Source organism: Diplotaxodon limnothrissa, linkage group LG15 (assembly GCF_057381915.1).
Source record: "Diplotaxodon limnothrissa isolate DT_005_m linkage group LG15, D_limnothrissa_male_GT1.1, whole genome shotgun sequence".
NCBI lineage: Eukaryota > Metazoa > Chordata > Actinopteri > Cichliformes > Cichlidae > Diplotaxodon > Diplotaxodon limnothrissa.
In genome coordinates this window covers 43,929,234-43,947,831 of record NC_140610.1, presented here as the reverse complement: position 1 = coordinate 43,947,831, position 18,598 = coordinate 43,929,234, and the positions used below count along the sequence as shown (strand labels likewise).

The 18,598-nt window shown below is 38.4% G+C and overlaps 1 protein-coding gene and 1 pseudogene across 1 annotated transcript; both read left to right on the top strand.

The window, feature by feature from the left end:
- The first annotated feature begins 6,926 nt into the window (after window positions 1-6,926).
- Window positions 6,927-11,885, top strand: LOC146618092 (cytochrome P450 2K1-like; annotated as a pseudogene).
- Window positions 11,886-14,991: 3,106 nt separating this feature from the next.
- On the top strand, window positions 14,992-18,345 carry LOC146618091 (cytochrome P450 2K1-like). Its single transcript, XM_085372322.1, has 9 exons — window positions 14,992-15,293; window positions 15,397-15,559; window positions 15,643-15,792; window positions 15,878-16,038; window positions 16,158-16,337; window positions 16,637-16,778; window positions 16,997-17,181; window positions 17,526-17,667; window positions 17,741-18,345. The coding sequence occupies exons 1-9, from the start codon at window positions 15,087-15,089 to the stop codon at window positions 17,926-17,928; spliced, it is 1,518 nt and encodes a 505-aa protein (XP_085228448.1). The 5' UTR covers window positions 14,992-15,086; the 3' UTR covers window positions 17,929-18,345.
- The last annotated feature ends 253 nt before the right edge of the window (window positions 18,346-18,598 follow it).

Genomic DNA, 18,598 nt, shown 5'->3' with positions numbered 1-18,598 from the left:
GTAGTCATAACCATGCTCCTCATGTCCAGCTGGGTTCACCAGCAGGATCAGACTGGTTAACCTCCTGGTCTGATGCTAAAAAAAAACATTTAAGCGCTAGCCTATGTTGCCTATAAGTTATAATATTGCTCTTCAAGTATTTTGTATGTTTTTTGGGGTTTTTTTTACAATTTATATCACAATTGTCTATTATTCATATTCACGATGCTCAATATAGGCTATTTGTCTTGAAAGGCTAAAATAAATTAGACTACCTACTATCATGTCTTAATATGATTTGGATACATTTCTTCTCTGCGTGTTATATTTTACACTAGACATAAATAACTTACTTTGAATTACTTAACTCTGTTAAGACTATTCAAGAACCAAGAAGAACCAACACAAAGCTCAGAGAGCAATGGTGACAGAAGATCACAGGTGAAATTGGATGATGACTTGGTGGTGCACATGTGTGACTGCATGTATCTTGTAATTTAACATTATATAATTCACATATAAAGCTATGAATTGTAATTTTAAATGGTTTAAAAGCATGTAGAATAGCATATGCAGGCAAGTATATTCCTCCTTTTTTTTTTTTTTTTTAAATCAAGAAGCAAAGACAAAAAGGAAAAAAAAGAAAAAGAAACAGGGCAGGGTTCGGTGGTTGAATCATCCGTCCCCACCAATGCCAAAACCAAATCTACGCCTTTGATATATACATATGATATCTTCTGTTTGCTATTTATTCCTGATGACTTTACTATTGATATTTTCTTTCACTCCTGCAAAGTTGGCGTGGAGCATGCATATTTTTTGGTACATGTCCAATGACAAAAAAAGCGCTATTTTATTCTATTCTTCTATTTTGTGTTCAGACCTGTAATGACTTTTTGCTTTCAGTTCATGGATCTTGAATTTGGTTTTTTTTGTATTGTTTTTTTTTTTGTTTTAGTCCTTAACATTTATCAACTTATGTTCTCTCTTCCTCATGTGGCTATCACTTGGAATGTTAAATCAGCCTTCTTTTCCCTATTTATCCACCTCTATTCTCCCTGTTTGATTTGGCATTACCTGTTTGTCACTCTGTATCTGGAAGTCCCACATGACTTTAGTTCAGTTGTTCTTAGCTACATTTTGGAGGAGGACTCCATTTTGATCTTGTGACTTCCAGCCCATATTCCACAGAGATATTTCTGTGTACTATAACAGCCACTTGGTTATGGCAAGCTATATAGGACCTGCCTTCTAGCATATTACTCTCTACTGATAGATACTGGTCTATTTTGTGGGCATCTTTGCAAAGCCTGCGCCTGGCATTCTGCCTGGTGTGGTACACATTGGATTTTAATAAACTTGCAGTTAAAGCAATGATTAGCAACTCTGCTCTGTCTTTCAGTCCAGCTTTGTCAAGCCATTGGTAGGACATTTGTAGTAGAGCATGGTGATATGACCCAAAATATTTATCACGATATACATTTGAAAATTTGCAATAACGATATAACTGACGATATAATTGACACTAGACAAAATATTTTACAACTCCTTAACTTTATTAGTGCAAAAAAAAACCCCATCAATGTATTTTCACTTAAACAAGCAGCTTTTTTAAGTGCATTAAAGTTATATAAAAATGTAACAGTACAAATGCAAATTCCTTGCTGACAGTTTAACCAAAAGGCATTTCCAGTGGAAATTGGCCGACATATCCTCAGCATAGCCATGTATAATATCCACGAAACTTTAAAAGAAGTTATACACACACAATGCGGTAATATTATGTAGGGCTGGGTATCATCACTGATTTCTAGAATCAATTCAATTCCGATTCACAAGGTCCCGAATCGATTCGATCCATGATTCGATTTAATTCGATTCGATTCGATTCGATTCAATTCGATTTGAATCTGGGAAATTTTGACAGTCAGAAATATTATAATTCAGATCAGTACATTTACATATTTTTGTATCTAAAGGAAGCTGACACACGCAAGACTTTATCAAAGGTGTGAGCATCACAGCAGAGGCCTTTGTGTCAAAGTAGCTGAAGATAAAACACAGAAAAACATGAAGGGGATTTTCCTGGCCTGGGATTTTATAAAAATATTCTGCAGTACATCAAAAACGAAAGAAAACCATTAATCAACATATGAACATTACCTCTGAAGTTACAGAGGTTTTATTAGAGACACAGCTAAGCATTTTGCATTTTGCATAATTTTAAAAAGTTTAAATTTGTTCAGTACTGAACGGCAGAAATTAGGTTTTCTTTTCGGAAGTATATAAAATGAAAAAAACACCATCGGCCGACAGCGCTGTAAACAACGGTAGACTTGTGCGTAACAAGCAAGCGAATAATGCAGAAAACAGATTTTTAGACGGGAAACTGTTCTTGAAGTACAGAGAGAGAGAGAGAGACGGAGAGAAAGCTGTGCATCGTGGTCGAAGCAAAACAGTAAAAGTCAGAGTGAATTCGTGACGATGTTTATGTGAAGCGTAGTTTGGATCTTCTTTTGCTGCTGGTTCGGTCAATATTGTTTGGAGAGACATCAAACTAACAGCTTTAGAATCAGTGCATAAAGGGCGTGAACACAAAGCGCGGACCCGCCGACAGATCAGAATCAGCGAGCTGTCGGCTTTCAGCCCCGACTGTGAGAAAGGCGACATCTAACTGATTCTGATCCGCGGGTTGCGCTGTGTGTTTAAGTCTTTGTGCAGAATCCGTGTTCCTGCTCTCATTTACTGTCTTAGCTGTTTGGTGGTTGTTGAAATTTTGTGAGATTTCACCAGAGATTCTGGCATTTCGGGCAAAATAAATTTATATTAAAAAAAATCGATTCAGGATTTTAATGAATCGATTTTACGTTATCCAAGCCAGAATCGATTTTAATCGATAAATTGATTATAAAAACCCACCCCTAATATTATGTTGAAGCACAGTACGTATCACTCCGCCAGGCTCCTGCCTACGATAGCCGTAATGCGCCGACAATCCATCAAGCGGTGCGGCTTCGTAGCTTAGCAAAGTCGTACTGAAACATTTGACAGATTTTCGAGCGCCCTGTAGCACATAAAATCGTTTCGAGGTCAGTAAACACAACCAGAATTCATACATAAGGCCCATTGGGGCACTGTCGATTTTCAGAAAAATCAAAGGATTGATTTTAAGTGTACCGCATTTTCCACAAAACACGGTAATAACGACGACCCGCTAGCATGCTCTACCAAAAATAGTGCTTTGTTGTGTATCTGACGGATGAAAGCTAAACCAGTTCCACACCACTGAAGTTGCAGCTTTTTTACAAACCAATTCTGGTTCATCCGTTTCATTTAACGATCCGCTTTCGCTCTTCTCATTCTGCATCGTGGCCATGTGTGTATGTAAACAAAGGCACTGCGCATGCGCGTTTTACCCATATTCTATCGCGATATTTCATTTTCTTATCGTTGCCCAACATTACACCTGTATTACCGTGAACGGTATGATATAGCTTAGCCCTAATTTGTAGGACGAACATCAAGGGTTTGTCCTACAAAGGTTTGTCCTTTGATGAAGTTTCGGATACAAAATTTCTGGGTGTGATAATAGATAACAAAATCTGCTGGAAACCTCACATAAAGCATATACAAGCCAAACTGTCAAGAAGCATCTCCGTACTAAGTAAAGTTAAATATTTTTTGCCTTCCAAATCACTCCGGGTACTTTATTGTTCACTTATATTGCCATATTTGGAATACTGTGTGGAAATTTGGGGAAACACATATAAAACTGCACTTCAACCAATATGTAAAATTTAAAAAAAAAGCAATCAGGATGATTAATAAAGCAGGATTTAGAGACCATACTAACATCATGTTTTTGAAATTAAAAATACTGAAGTTTATGGATCTTATAAAATATAAAACTGCAAAAATTATGTACAAGGCCAGATACAATATGTTACCAGGAAATATACAGAGGATGTTCTATGACAGAGAAGGAGACTATGAATTGAGGGGGAAATTGAATCTAAGGATTCTTAAAGCACGGTCAAAGGTTAAAACCTTTTGTGTCACTATTTATGGGGTAAAACTGTGGAATAGTTTTACTATAGATCTACAGCAATGCTCAGGAATTAGTAAGTTCATGAAAATACTTCGAAAACTGATTTTGGAAGAATATGATACCGATAAAGATGATCACCCATTGTATGTATAAAAATATCAAATTATATCCAAATTATATCAATCACGGTAGCCAAGTTTATATAGGTTCTCCTCGTGTATTGTGTGGAGTATGTGATGATGGGAATTAGGTGAATTATGTGGGATCAATAAGATGTTGAGCAGGGGTAGGAATTAATAAGTATGTTCATACTTCTTCCTACTCCTTTTCAGACCAAACATTGTTACATTATGTCAGACGATTTTGTTTTATTTCATTATATTTTTTTTGTTTATCTGAACACATACGTGTGTGTGTGTATATCTACATATATATTCGTATCTGTAAATGAAAATATATGTAGTGTGTATATATTGTTTTTTGTTTTATATGTCTGAAACAAATAAAGATACAATACAATGACACTTACTGCTCCTCCACCTCTTCTTTTACTGTTGTTTCTGCTGATTGCGCTATTTACTAAGTACCTCATCGCTCAGAGCCATCGTATTTGATGTACTGATGGATTTTTGTACTTACATCATGCATAGTAGCTTTAACAGCTGACTTTTTACTTTCTCTTTCAAATGACTGTAGAGTAAAACTGTGACATGAGGGATTCTTGGAAAGGTAAAGACGAAGCACTAGAGAGAGGGGTAAACTCTGTTTCTAGCTTGTGAGGTTGCAGGTCAGATATGGCAGCCAAGAGCATCTAAGTAATACAAAATACTTATAAACATGGAAGAAACTAAACTTGTGGGTGTGAAATGCTGCAGTGCAAAACAAATATTCTGGCATCAGAGAGGAGGAATCCCAGCTCTTCAGAAGTCTTCCCTTCCCTGATAAATGAATATATCTGTCAGTGCTCTGTGTGCGGGCAGGAGGAGATGTGGATCCAAGTGCAGGACTCTGAGACGGAAATATAACTGAAAACCACAGCTTTATTGCTGGCACCAACAAAACAGAAACCAAACATGAAAACACTAACTGGAACACACAGGCAGGATCTGAGGGTACGACACGACACCGAGCACGGGAAAACACAGGGCTTAAATACACAGGGTAATAATGAGGGAATGGGCAACAGGAGGGAGATGAGGGCTGATGAGACAGGGAACAAAGCTGCACACACTAACATAAGACAAAGACTTTCACAATAAAACAGGAATCACTACTCATTACCCAAGCAAATCATAATTCAGAGAAAAACCAAACATAAGAACTAATCTCTTAACAAGAATAACTGAAACATAGATTATAATAATAATCAACAAAGCACCAGAGAAACATAAAGAACAATCCATAATTCAAAAAATAAACCAAAACATAATAAACTCAAAATGCTGGGTCAAATCCCCCCAGAACCGTGACAACATCACAGGTTACCACTCGTAAACCTATGATATATACACACATAAGAATTCCCAAAGCCTCTTTAACAAAATAAAGCTCTCCACAAAGTGTATAGAATTAAAGAGTGCACAAAAACAGGCAATTACAAAAAAATGGGTTCTACGAGCACAATACAGGAAAAAAAAATGCTGAAATTAACCATCAATAAACCATAACTGGAGTATTTGTGATATATTAAGTCATTTAATTAGCTTACCATAACTGAAAGTAGTATTTTACTTTTAATAGATAGAGTTAGAATAGATACAGATAAATTTAAGGCCATTGTTGTGTAACACACAATTTTTGACAAACACATATAGGGACCTTCCAACTTAAAAAAAAAACCCACCAGGTGCAGTAACCAAATCAAACTCCAGGGGAGTTGTCTTGATACACGGAGGATAACAAAAATCGGGTAACTGTGAATAGTAAGGACTTCTTCTGAAACTTTGAATTTAGGCCTGTAACACCTATATAAACACCCTCCAATTTGGCCCTGCCCTATAATTCAAACTGTCCAGACATCGCTGTGTGTATCCTTGCCAAATGTCCAGACAAATATCATTGGAGCACACATGCACACACACACACACACACACACACACACACACACACACACACACACACACACACACACCTGCGTGTTAATCTGCATGTTTTTGTTTGGAGTTTTTTTTGCACTAACGGTGTTGGCTAATCCTTCTAACAGAGCCAGCAGGGTGACAAGTTAAAATAACAAAAAAGATCCTGTTGTTTATTCAAAAAGTTCATGCAGGTAAATGACATATTTCACAACATGTGTTAAAAAACTGCTTTAAAAAATTAAAATCTCATTGTGTTAAAATCAGGGGGTTGAATTTGTTTATTTAATTTTATATTGTTAAGAATCAACATTTTGTCAGTGATCTATGAAGTCTGAATGAGGTCACCTGAGATCTACTACTTTTGTCTCTGCCCACTTACATGAAATCACAGTATCCCCATTTGAGTAAAGGTTCTCAGTGAGGAAGCATCAGTTCATCATTTCAATATGATTATTTCTCCTGTTCAGGGGTGTAACATCAGTACCATTCAGGACTGTGAACCATCTCCAGAGGAAGATAAGATATCTGGAGATGGTTTCTAAGAATTTATTTTTTAACTTTTAGAAACATTTTGTGAATATTTTAAAAAGCAAAGCCCTACTTTTCTGATTCACATGAAAAGTTTAGACACTGATCGAAACACCGCCTTACTCAGTAATGATTTACTGCTTTACTACTGAAGCTTCCCAATGTTTATTCTATCCCCCTTGTACTGGCTTTCCAGTTTGGCTGCCAAAGTGATGTGCTGACATGTTTCATCCAAAATGATGAGTCACTGAGGCTCTAAAGTAAAAGGTCTCCTAATGGTTTGTTTCACAGCCATGGGGATATTAGATGTATTTCTCCATTCCCTCAGTTCTGCCTTCTTGTTAGGGGCACTGACAGTCATCCTCCTTGTCTATTTCATCGTCACTCCAAGCTTCAATTCTCAAAAAAAACCAAAAGGGTCCTCCAGGACCCAGACCACTTCCTGTGCTGGGGAACCTGCTACAGTTGGACCTGAAAGGACCTTACAAAACATTGCTGGAGGTGAGAAAGTAATTGAACTATGCTGCAGATACAGTTCTCCAGGCAGCTTTTTAGCGTTGGTTTCTTTGATGTGTGTGAAAATATGATCATATTCTGTTTTTCTTAGTCATCCAAGAAATATGGATCAGTCTTCACGGTTTATCTGGGTCCAAACAAAGTGGTGATTCTGGCAGGATACAGGACGGTGAAGGAGGCACTTGTTGACTATGATGAAGAGTTTGGAGACAGAAGCCCAACAAACATTGCACATGAATTAACCAAAGAGCATGGTAAAGGAATAATATTATTTCTTAAAATCTTTTAGCTTTTTTTCTATTTTGGTACTGTCAAACTAAAATATGACCACTCTCAGGAGTTCTGTGGTCCAATGGTGACTCATGGAGAGAAATGAGATGCTTTGCATTGACTAAACTGAGAGACTTTGGAATGGGCAAGAGAGCATGTGAGGACAAAATAATTGAGGAATGTCAACATCTCATTGAAGTATTTAAGAAATTTAAAGGTAAAAATTTATCACATTTGTTTGAACTGAATTGAATTAATGGTCCAATTACTTATACTGACTGTATGTGTTTGTTTTGCCACAGGAGAAGCGTTTGATACTATACTATACTATACTATACTATACTATACTATATATATATATATATATATATATATATATATATATATATATATATATATATATATATATATATATTAAGTCCTTGTGTTGCTTTTTCTTTTAGTAAACCTTTAGCTTAAAATCGCTTCATGAGAGACATCTGCTCCCTCGCAGTCCATGAAAAAAGTCTTCTGTACTCTCGTAAAGGGTATTCTCACGAGACACTAGCTCTTACACTTTACACGTGTACATTTCAAATAAAGACATTTCAACACAAGCTATATGTACATTAATGAAATTATGTAGCTTATTATAAATCAGTCATCTATGTCATGAAATCTACACAGAACATTTTAACAGCATTTACAATGCTTCTTTTTCTACTGTCCAACCCCCATCCAATTTTGGGATTAGGATGATTTGAGTGACTTTGCTGTTAAATGTCTATGTGCAGGAATCTGGGATTACCAACAGTCACTTCCATGATGATAATCTTCTGATAACAGTCATGAATCTGTTTGCTGCCGGCACTGAGACAACATCAACTACACTGAGATGGGGACTTCTGCTAATGGCCAAATATCCAAAGATACAGGGTGAGGAGCTCAAATAATCCACAACTTGAATACACTCTTTTACTGGAAATCACATGACACATGTCACAAGAGCAATATCACAATAATCGTACATTTATTGAGTATGGTGGAGTGTTACTGTTACTCTAATAGGGATCAAATGTGTCCACTACTCTTGTTCATACTCTAGATGAGGTTCAGGAGCTGAGGAGGGTCATAGGAGACCGACAGATGCAGGTTGCTGACAGGAAAAACCTTCCCTTCACTGACGCCGTCATCCATGAGACACAGAGACTGAGCAGCATCGTCCCCACTGCACTTCCTCACAAAACCACCCGAGACATCACTTTTCAGGGTCACTTTATCGAGAAGGTAAGACTAATTGCTATCTATTCAAAGCTGCCTGGCACTGAGCCAGTAAGTTTTGAAATAATGTAACTACATCCCACATCCTGTGTCAACTCTGAGTTGAAGTGCCAAAGTTGTAAAGCTACAAAAAACACAAATGCAGACAAAAAGAGTAAAAATGAGTGGGAACAGTTGTTATCAGTTTACTGAGTGCACAAAACAGAAGCTTGATGCCATCTTGGACGGGCAATCACAGGAATACGGGAAAGTTTGAAACTGAATCCAAATCAAAAGTATGTACTGTTTTTATGTGTTGTCTTAGTACGTTTTGTACTTTGTGCATCTCTGAAATCAGCTGTTATCTGCAGGGAACCACAGTGTTTCCTCTCTTGACATCTGTCCTGCATGATCCAAGTGAGTGGGAGAGGCCTCACAGCTTTTATCCTGCTCATTTCTTGGACAAAGAGAAAAAGTTTGTCAAGCGAGATGCCTTCATTCCATTTTCTGCAGGTTTGTGAGCTCAGCCATTACCACTGAGGTACATCTCTTCACAGGACAATTGATTATTATTCATCTCTTGCAGGTCGCAGGATTTGCCTCGGAGAGAGTCTGGCCAGGATGGAGCTCTTCCTCTTCTTCACCACCCTCCTGCAGCGTTTTCGTTTCACTCCTGCACCTGGAGTTTCAGAGGATGAATTGGATCTCACTCCAGCTGTGGGCATTACTCTCAGCCCTTCACCTCACAAACTGTGTGCTGTTTCCAGAATGTGAGGAACAGATGTTCTCTAAAAATATATGTCTCCTGGTTAAAAGATTCACCTCAGTTTATTCCAAAATGATCTGACCCCAGTTGTGGGCATTACTCTCAGCCCTTCGATTCACAAATTATTTGCTGTTTCCCGTTTGTATGCCCTGTGAAAATAAATCAGCCTAATTTTTTTTCAGAATATTGCCTTCTGTGTCCTTTATTTCAGAGTCACTGATTTACAAAATGTTTAGTTCATTTGTTCCTTTTTGTTTCAAGGTAATTTTATTAGCCCAGTCTCATGTAGGTAAAGATGTCACATTTGCCTGTTTGCTTTAGAATAGTCTCTGAGTAGCTGTCTGTAAAGTTTTGACTGACAATAAAGGCAGAATGTTTTGATTATCTAAAAATGCTACACCAGCACATGTATCATTTTCTCCCTTGCTCATAAATGTTAAAGGTTTTTCTCCACAATAAAGATCAAATGCTGCAACAGTGTACGTCATACCCATTACTGCCCTCTCTAGATCATTTTGATAATTCAAACTGTCCAGACAACGCTGTGTGTATCCTTCCCAAAGGAGGACTCCTTCACTTTTCTTAGCAAATACCCACAATGCTGTAGAGGTTTACAGGTGGGTTGACAAAACAATATTATTATTGTTAGCATTGTTGGTCAGCCATGTCTGGGTGAGCGTGGAAGTACTGACCTTATTTTGAGTTTGATTCCATAAAAAGTGACAAAAACATTAGTGTCCGTTGTGCGTGGGAAGAAAACGTCTTTTTACAGCGGAAAAAAAAAATTCCTAAACTTCCAAGCAAGCACCGAGTGCGCTACGACGTAATGGGAAACTCACAAAGAAACTCGCGGATTCTTCAACTGACTGCTGCGGCACACCTGCACCAGGGTAAACCTCCGCCTACCCCACTCCTGCTTTACAGGTGAAAATAGAGCAACAGGACCACTAGTCTTTGACTTTATTTATTTTCTGCTGGGTTTTACTTGCATCTATTTGAAAGACTGAGTGTAGACACAAAAAATATTTTATTTTATTTGCTGGAATCTGCAGAAAATAGGTTTAAATATTAAACAAATTTCTTCCAGTCAGAGAATGTTGCATATAATTAAATTTTTGATTGATGCATAAAGATAAAAGATTAAAACTGATAAAACAAGTTTTAAAAAGAGACTTTTCCATTTGATTACATTTTGTATGATGGATTATGCAGAAAAAGTAGAATTGGGCTGAAAGATCTATCGCTTTATCACCTATTCAGGTTGTAAATCGTGTTTTTAAAAAGTAACTAAGTAATTATTACTTTTGAAAATAAGTAATCAGTAAAATAATGGGATTACTTTTTGGGGGAAGTAATCAGTAATTAGTTACTGATTACTTTTTTCAAGTCACTTGACCAACACTGGTCTTAAATAGTTTTATTTTTATTCGGTATCTACAATTTGAATCAATTGTCAAAATTGCTGAAATCAAGCAAAGCACATTTACACTCATAAACCTGTATGTATCAGAAAACAGACAAAGAAGATTAGCTTGGCAGCAGGATAAAAGTAAACAGAACAATAATATAAAATAATAATGACAATAGTAGTGATAGAAAGTCCAAGGACGGTTATTTGCCATTAAGGAGACAAGATGCAGTAGGGATAAAAGAAACCTGGAGTCTTTTAGTCTTCCTCAGAGGTACTCTAAAACGATGGCCGCAACAACTCAAACTCAGTGTGAAGTGGATGGTTCAAACAATTCATAATAGAATGAGCCTTTCTAAGCACATTTTTGTTGTAGATGGCCAAAAGTCCATCTTGCCAGTGCCCTGAAATTTTGCTAGCAGTTTTTACCAGAAGTCCCAACCTCAATTCTTATTCTTCACCGTCAGGTTACCAAACCAGGCAGCGATACAAAAGGACATCACAGATTTGATAAAACTTCCATAAAACAAAGACAACATCTCAGATGAGACATTAAAAGATTTCATTTTCCCTAAAAAGAACATTCTTTGTTGAACCTTTTTAGTAGTGGCATCAGCATGAGTGTCATGGTCCTGTGTCATGCGACCCAGTGTTTTTGAGTTTCATGTTATTTTGTTATTTCATCTGTATTCCAGTTTCTTTTCAGTTTTCTAGTTATTCAGTCAGGCCTAGATTGCAGTTTAGTTCATGGTTTATCAGGTTCCCCTTGTGTCATGTCTACGACTCCATGTTTCCTGTTGTATTTTGAAAGAGTCCAGTGTTCTTTGTTCATTGTATTTAGTTTCACTTCCCCTGTCCTGCCATTAGGTTCACGGGTGTCAGCTGTGCTCCCTTGTGTGGCCACTTCCCTTGATCTTCCCTTATGTGTATTTAGTCTCTGTGTTTCATTCAGTCTGTGTCGCGTCGTCTGTGTAACCTTCCCAGTTATGTCTCGTCATAGTCATCACAGTTCTCGTAGTCACAGTCATAGAATCAGTTTTCAAAGTTTCATAGCTTTATCACCGTTTCATAGTCTCGCATAGCGTTCAGTGTCATAGGTTTTTCATAGTCTGTTTAGCTTTTGTTTTGCCTTTTGTCATCAGCCATAATAAAGGCTCGCCTTTTGTTAACTCATATCATGTCTCCTTGCCTATGTCTGCTCTTGGGCCCTGCTCTAACTAACATACCGGTGAACCTCACTGTGACAATGAGATTCAAAACACAGTTTATGGTCAAGTACCACACCTAGATATTTGTAACTCTCAACAATCCCGATTTCAGCAGTTTTAATAATAGTAGGTGATGAGCTATAAGAGGACTTCCTAAAATCAATAATCATGTTTTTAGTTTTTGACACATTAAGTGAAAGAAAGGACTACAACCTGTCCATGGCTTGACTCGTCTCCCACTAGAAGACTGACGATCACTGTGTCATCAGCAAACTTCAGGATGTGTCTGTTCATGAAATTGCTGCGACACTCATTTGTATAAAGAATGAACAGAAGGGGAGAGAGGCAGCAACCCTGGGGTGATCCAGTAGAGCAGGAGAGCACATCAGAAAACACATGATTCGCCCTCACGCAGTGTGACCTATTAGTCAGAAAGTCTGTCACCCAGCTGACCAGACTAGTATCAAGTTTAAAATGATTGTAAAGCCTGCCAGCAAGTAAGAAGTGTTGAATTGGATGTGAGGGGCCTCAAGATGCTCATACAAGAAATACGAGAGTGTTTCAACAGCATCCTCCACACCTCTTCCTGCTCTGTAGGCAAACTGGAAGGGGTCAAGATGGTGTTCAACATGCATTAAAATCTCCTTCCAATTATCTTCTCAAAGGACTTCCTCACTAAAGAAGTCAGAGCCAGAGGCTCTGCCCTTAGCAACAGAAACAATGACAGCATGTTTCCAAATCTTAGGTACTGAATGAAACTCTAAAGATAGTGAGAAAATATGGTGAAAAATCCCACTCAGCTGATCAGCACAAGTTCTCAGTACCTGTCCACAGATGTTGTCAGGTCCAGGACGCTTACTTTTAGTGTGTCTAAAGAGATTAGCTACCCCCTTCTCATCAATACAAAATGATGGGGGAGTGATAGTCTTTTCCCTCAGTGTGCTGGTCTGCCTAGAACAGTCAAAGTTCTCAAAACAAAGGTAAAAACTGTTAAGACTGTCTGCCAGATGTTTTTAGAGGTAAACCCCTCTAAGGTAATATTACTTTTACCTTTCATCTGTAGCCCTGCCATTGTTTTCATACCAAGCCAAGCTCTTTTGAGGTTGTTACTGTGGAGTTTTCCCCCAATCTTATTTCTGTATCTCATCTTGGCAATCTGTATTGCGGCCCTCACCTCCTTCCTCAGTATTCTCACAGTGGGAATGTCTCCCTTGTTAAAAGCAATTTTCGTTTTAAGAATCAGATCCTTAATATCTTTAGAGAGCCACGGTTTGTTATTGGGGGAAGTCTTAAATTCTCTGACTGGAATTACAGAGTCTTTGCAAAAAGAGATGTAGCTACACACCACACCAGTGAGTTCATCCAAATCAGAAGTGCTCTCTTGAAACAAGGACCAGTCAGTACAATCAAAACACCCCTGAAGGGCAACACAACTGTTTTTTGTCCGGACATTAGTCCCAAAGCCGCTGATTCGCAGTGAAGTGTCACTGTCCACATCGATCAGCCACGTCTCGGTAAGTGCCATCGGGCAAGCCTCCCTGTATTGAAGCATTAATTAATCTGTACAACACTAAAACGTTTTTTCATCTCTGTGTGTGGAGTGAAGCTTTGGAATAGACTACTTGAAGAACTGAAGCAATGTCTCAGCATAACTCAGTTTTAAAGTTGGTTCAAAAAATATGGTTTTTGCAAAGTACAGGGAGGAGGTAGGGCTCGACTGAGATTTCTATAAATAAAAGCTCCATCCAAAGAGGGATGGATGCCGACTCTCCTAACAAGACCAGGTTTTCTCCAATTATCTATAAAGACCACATCATTTTGTGGACACCACTCAGACAGCCAGCAAATTAAGGAATGGTGCGATTGGGGAGGGGACCAGAGAAAACTAAAGAGTCTGGCATTGTTTTGGCAAAGTTACACATGGATTCAATATTAATTTTAGTGAGCTCCAATTGATGTTTACGCTTGAAGTTACATTTACCCTTAACCAACAGTTTTAAATTTCCCTTATTGGGGTGAGGGTTAAACCCCGCACAGATGGTCCTGTTTACTATGCTAGCCACTTAGTTGTGGCGTTCTGTGTATGCCCTGCCTGCTAGCATCTTGTGCCCTGCTGTTATGTCATGCATTGTCTCAGGGGTATCTTTACACAGTCTACACCTGGGATCTTGCCTGGTGTGATAGACCCCAGCCTCTATGGATCTTGTGCTCAGAGCTTGTTCCTGTGCTGCCATGATTAGTGCCTCTGTGCTGTCTTTCAGTCCAGCTTTGTCCAGCCACTGGTAGGATTTCTGGATGTCAGCCACTTCCTCTATCTGCTGGTGGTACACACCATGCAGGGGCCTGTCCTTCCATGATGGTTCCTCCTCTTCCTCCTCTTTCTTGGGTTGGGGCCTTCTACCTGATGTGTTAGTGGATGTTCATGTCTGATCCTGGACTGTGGTGATGACACTCACCAGTCCCGGCCTCTTTCGTTCCACTTAGCATACAGCCTCCGGGTGCTGGACTTGGAGTGAAACCCTTCATGCATGGTCAGGAGCTTCGTTGTCTTGTACATATATATATATATATATATATATATATATATATATATATATATATATATATATATATATATATACATCTGTCATGTTTGCAGTCTTGCCAGATAGATAGATAGATAGATAGATAGATAGATAGATAGATAAAACGGCCATGGCAACCCTGAATTTTAATGCTAAAATCTACCAAAAATGAAAACTATTATTACGTTTTTAACAGATATACTCACTTCTGTCAAAAATTATTCTAACATCCAAGTAGATATTTTTATTCTGTGTTTAATTTATTTTGTTGGTTTGTTAATGTTTTTCCATTTATTTTACAGACCAAAGTATCAACTGCAACGTTAATGATTTACTATTTCTTTCATAGAGGACCTTTGCTCTGTTACTGTCACACCTTGTATTATATGCTGCACAGTACAGGACTGCAGACAACGCAAAAAGCACTAAGTCTCTGGGCTCTCAGTACAAAGAACTCATAGCAGAGAATTCGTTTCACAGCCATGGGGATATTAGATGTCTTTCTCCAATCGTTCAGTTCTGCCTTCTTGTTAGGGGCACTGACAGTCATCCTCCTTGTCTATTTCATCGTCACTCCAAGCTTCAATTCTCAAAAAAAACAAAAGGGTCCTCCAGGACCCAGACCACTACCTGTGCTGGGGAACCTGCTGCAACTGGACCTGAAAGGACCTTACAAAACATTGCTGGAGGTGAGAAAGTAATTGAACTATGCTGCAGATACAGTTCTCCAGGCAGCTTTTTAGCTTTGGTTTCTTTGATGTGTGTGAAAATATGAAAATATTCTGTTCTTAGTTATCCAAGAAATATGGATCAGTCTTCACGGTCTATCTGGGACCTAAAAAGGTGGTGGTCCTAGCAGGATACAAGACAGTGAAGCAGGCACTTGTAGACTATGATGATGTGTTTGGAGACAGAAGCCCAACGAAACTTGCGCATGAATTAACCAAAGAGCATGGTAAAGGAATAATATTTTTTCTTAAAATCTTTTAGCTTTTTTTCTATTTTGGTACTGTCAAACTAAAATATGACCACTCTCAGGAGTTCTGTGGTCCAATGGTGACTCATGGAGAGAAATGAGATGCTTTGCATTGACTAAACTGAGAGACTTTGGAATGGGCAAGAGAGCATGTGAGGACAAAATAATTGAGGAATGTCAACATCTCATTGAAGTATTTAAGAAATTTAAAGGTAAAAAATTATCACATTTGTTTGAACTGAATTGAATTAATGGTCCAATTACTTATACTGACTGTATGTGTTTGTTTTGCTACAGGAGAAGCGTTTGATACAACCCAATCAATTAACTGTGCAGTCTCTAATATTATCTGCTCCATCGTCTATGGCAGCAGATTTGAATATAATGATCCAGAGTTTACATCGTTGGTAGATCGAACAAACAGATTTGTCAGACTCAGTGGAAGTCCCTCAATACAGGTATTGATTCCTACTTTGTGACACTTATGGAGTTACAGATTTTTTCAAGGTACAACTCAATAACCTTTGTAAATGAAAAATGGTATTTTATGTACAGATGTATATTTGATGATTCACAGATGTATGAAATGTTTCCATCAATCCTGAAGTGGACTGCTGATAGGAACGAAAGGTTCAAACTGGCTGCTGCCAATAAAATGCAAAACCGTGCCTTCTTCCATCGTTTAAAAGAGACTCTGAACCCACAGATGTGCAGAGGCTTTGTAGACGCCTTTCTGGTCCGCAAAGAAAATCTTGAGGTTGGACTTTCTATTATCTTTTAACTTTGTGTTCAGGAATAAATAACTTAAGCTGATGGTGAAACTGTGCCTTATCCTGCTCAGCTATGGTTAAGACAAAACAGCTGTGTTGCATCCTAATACCTTTATCACCCAGCAGATGTATGCGAACACTATTGATCATTTGTAATTCTTCTGGTGTATGTTACATCCTCGTTACTGTTCGGTGCCTTGACACTTCTTTTTCTACTGTGCAACCCCCATCCAACTTTGGGATTAGAATGATTTTAGTGACTTTGCTGTTAAATGTCTATGTGCAGGAATCTGGGATTACCAACAGTCACTTCCATGATGATAATCTTCTGATAACAGTCATGAATCTGTTTGCTGCCGGCACTGAGACAACATCAACTACACTGAGATGGGGACTTCTGCTAATGGCCAAATATCCGAAGATACAGGGTGAGGAGCTCAAATAATCCACAACTTGAATACACTCTTTTACTGGAAATCACATGACACATGTCACAAGAGCAATATCACAATAAGCATACATTTATCAAATATACTGGAGTGTTATTGTCAGTGTAACACAAGTGTAATGTGTCCACTGTTCTCGTTTAGACTCCAGAGGATTCTAATAGGGATGAAATTCAATTACTGTTACTTTTATACTCTAGATGAGGTCCAGGAAGAGCTGAGGAGGGTCATAGGAGATCGACAGGTGCAGGTTGCTGACAGGAAAAACCTTCCCTTCACTGACGCCGTCATCCATGAGATACAGAGACTGAGCAGCATCGCCCCCACTGCACTTCCTCACAAAACCACCCGAGACATCACTTTTCAGGGTCACTTTATTGAGAAGGTTAGACTAATTGTTATCTATTCGAATCTGCTCGGCATCAAGCCATGTTTTGAGATAATGTAACTACATCCTGGATCGTCCTGCATTAACTTTGAGTTGAGGTGCCAAAGTTCTAAAGCTATAAAAAACCTAAGTGCAGACACAAAGAGTAAGCATGAGTGGGAACAGTTGTTATCAGTTTACTGAGTGCACAAAACAGAAGCTTGATGCCATCTTGGACGGGCAATCACAGGAATACGGGAAAGTTTGAAACTGAATCCAAATCAAAAGTATGTACTGTTTTTATGTGTTGTCTTAGTACGTTTTGTACTTTGTGCATCTCTGAAATCAGCTGTTATCTGCAGGGAACCACAGTGTTTCCTCTCTTGACATCTGTCCTGCATGATCCAAGTGAGTGGGAGAGGCCTCACAGCTTTTATCCTGCTCATTTCTTGGACAAAGAGAAAAAGTTTGTCAAGCGAGATGCCTTCATTCCATTTTCTGCAGGTTTGTGAGCTCAGCCATTACCACTGAGGTACATCTCTTCACAGGACAATTGATTATTATTCATCTCTTGCAGGTCGCAGGATTTGCCTCGGAGAGAGTCTGGCCAGGATGGAGCTCTTCCTCTTCTTCACCACCCTCCTGCAGCGTTTTCGTTTCACTCCTGCACCTGGAGTTTCAGAGGATGAATTAGATCTGACTCCAATTGTGAGCATTACTCTCAGCCCTTCGATTCACAAATTATGTGCTGTTTCCCAAATGTGAGGAAGAGATGGTCTTTATAAGCTTTTGTTGTCCTGTGAAACGGCTCCAGTCAATTTTTAGCAGAATATTTTCTTGTGTCCTTAATTATTATTAGTCCTTTATTTATCCAGGTAAAAAAAATCTCATTGAGATTAAAAATCTAATTTCCAAGAGAGACCTGGCATCATGGCAACAATTTCAGGCTCACTGACATGATTTACAAAATGTTTAGTTCAATTGTTCCTTTAGTTTCAAGGTGATTTTATTAGCCCCATCTCATGTAGGTAAAGATTGCCTGTTGGCTTCAAAGTTTTCACTGACAATAAAGGCAGAATGTTTTGATTACTTAAAAATGCTACACCTGCCATGTATCGCTCTCTCGCTTGCTCATAAAGATGTAAGATGTTAAACATTTTCCTCCACAATAAAGATCAAATGCTGCATCAGTGCATGTCGTGCTCATTACTGCCCCTCAAGAAAGAAGACACCCTCAGTTTTCTTAGTAAGTACCGCCATGCCACGCCCCCTGGTGGTTGGAGAAGTTTACAGATGGGTTGACAACACATTATTGTTACATTGTTGGTCTTCCATGTGACCTCTTTAGAGAGAAGAAGAATGTCTGAAAGGAACTGAAATATATATCAATGTTTATTTGTATAGATGAATTGTTTTTTCATAATTTTGGGGGGCT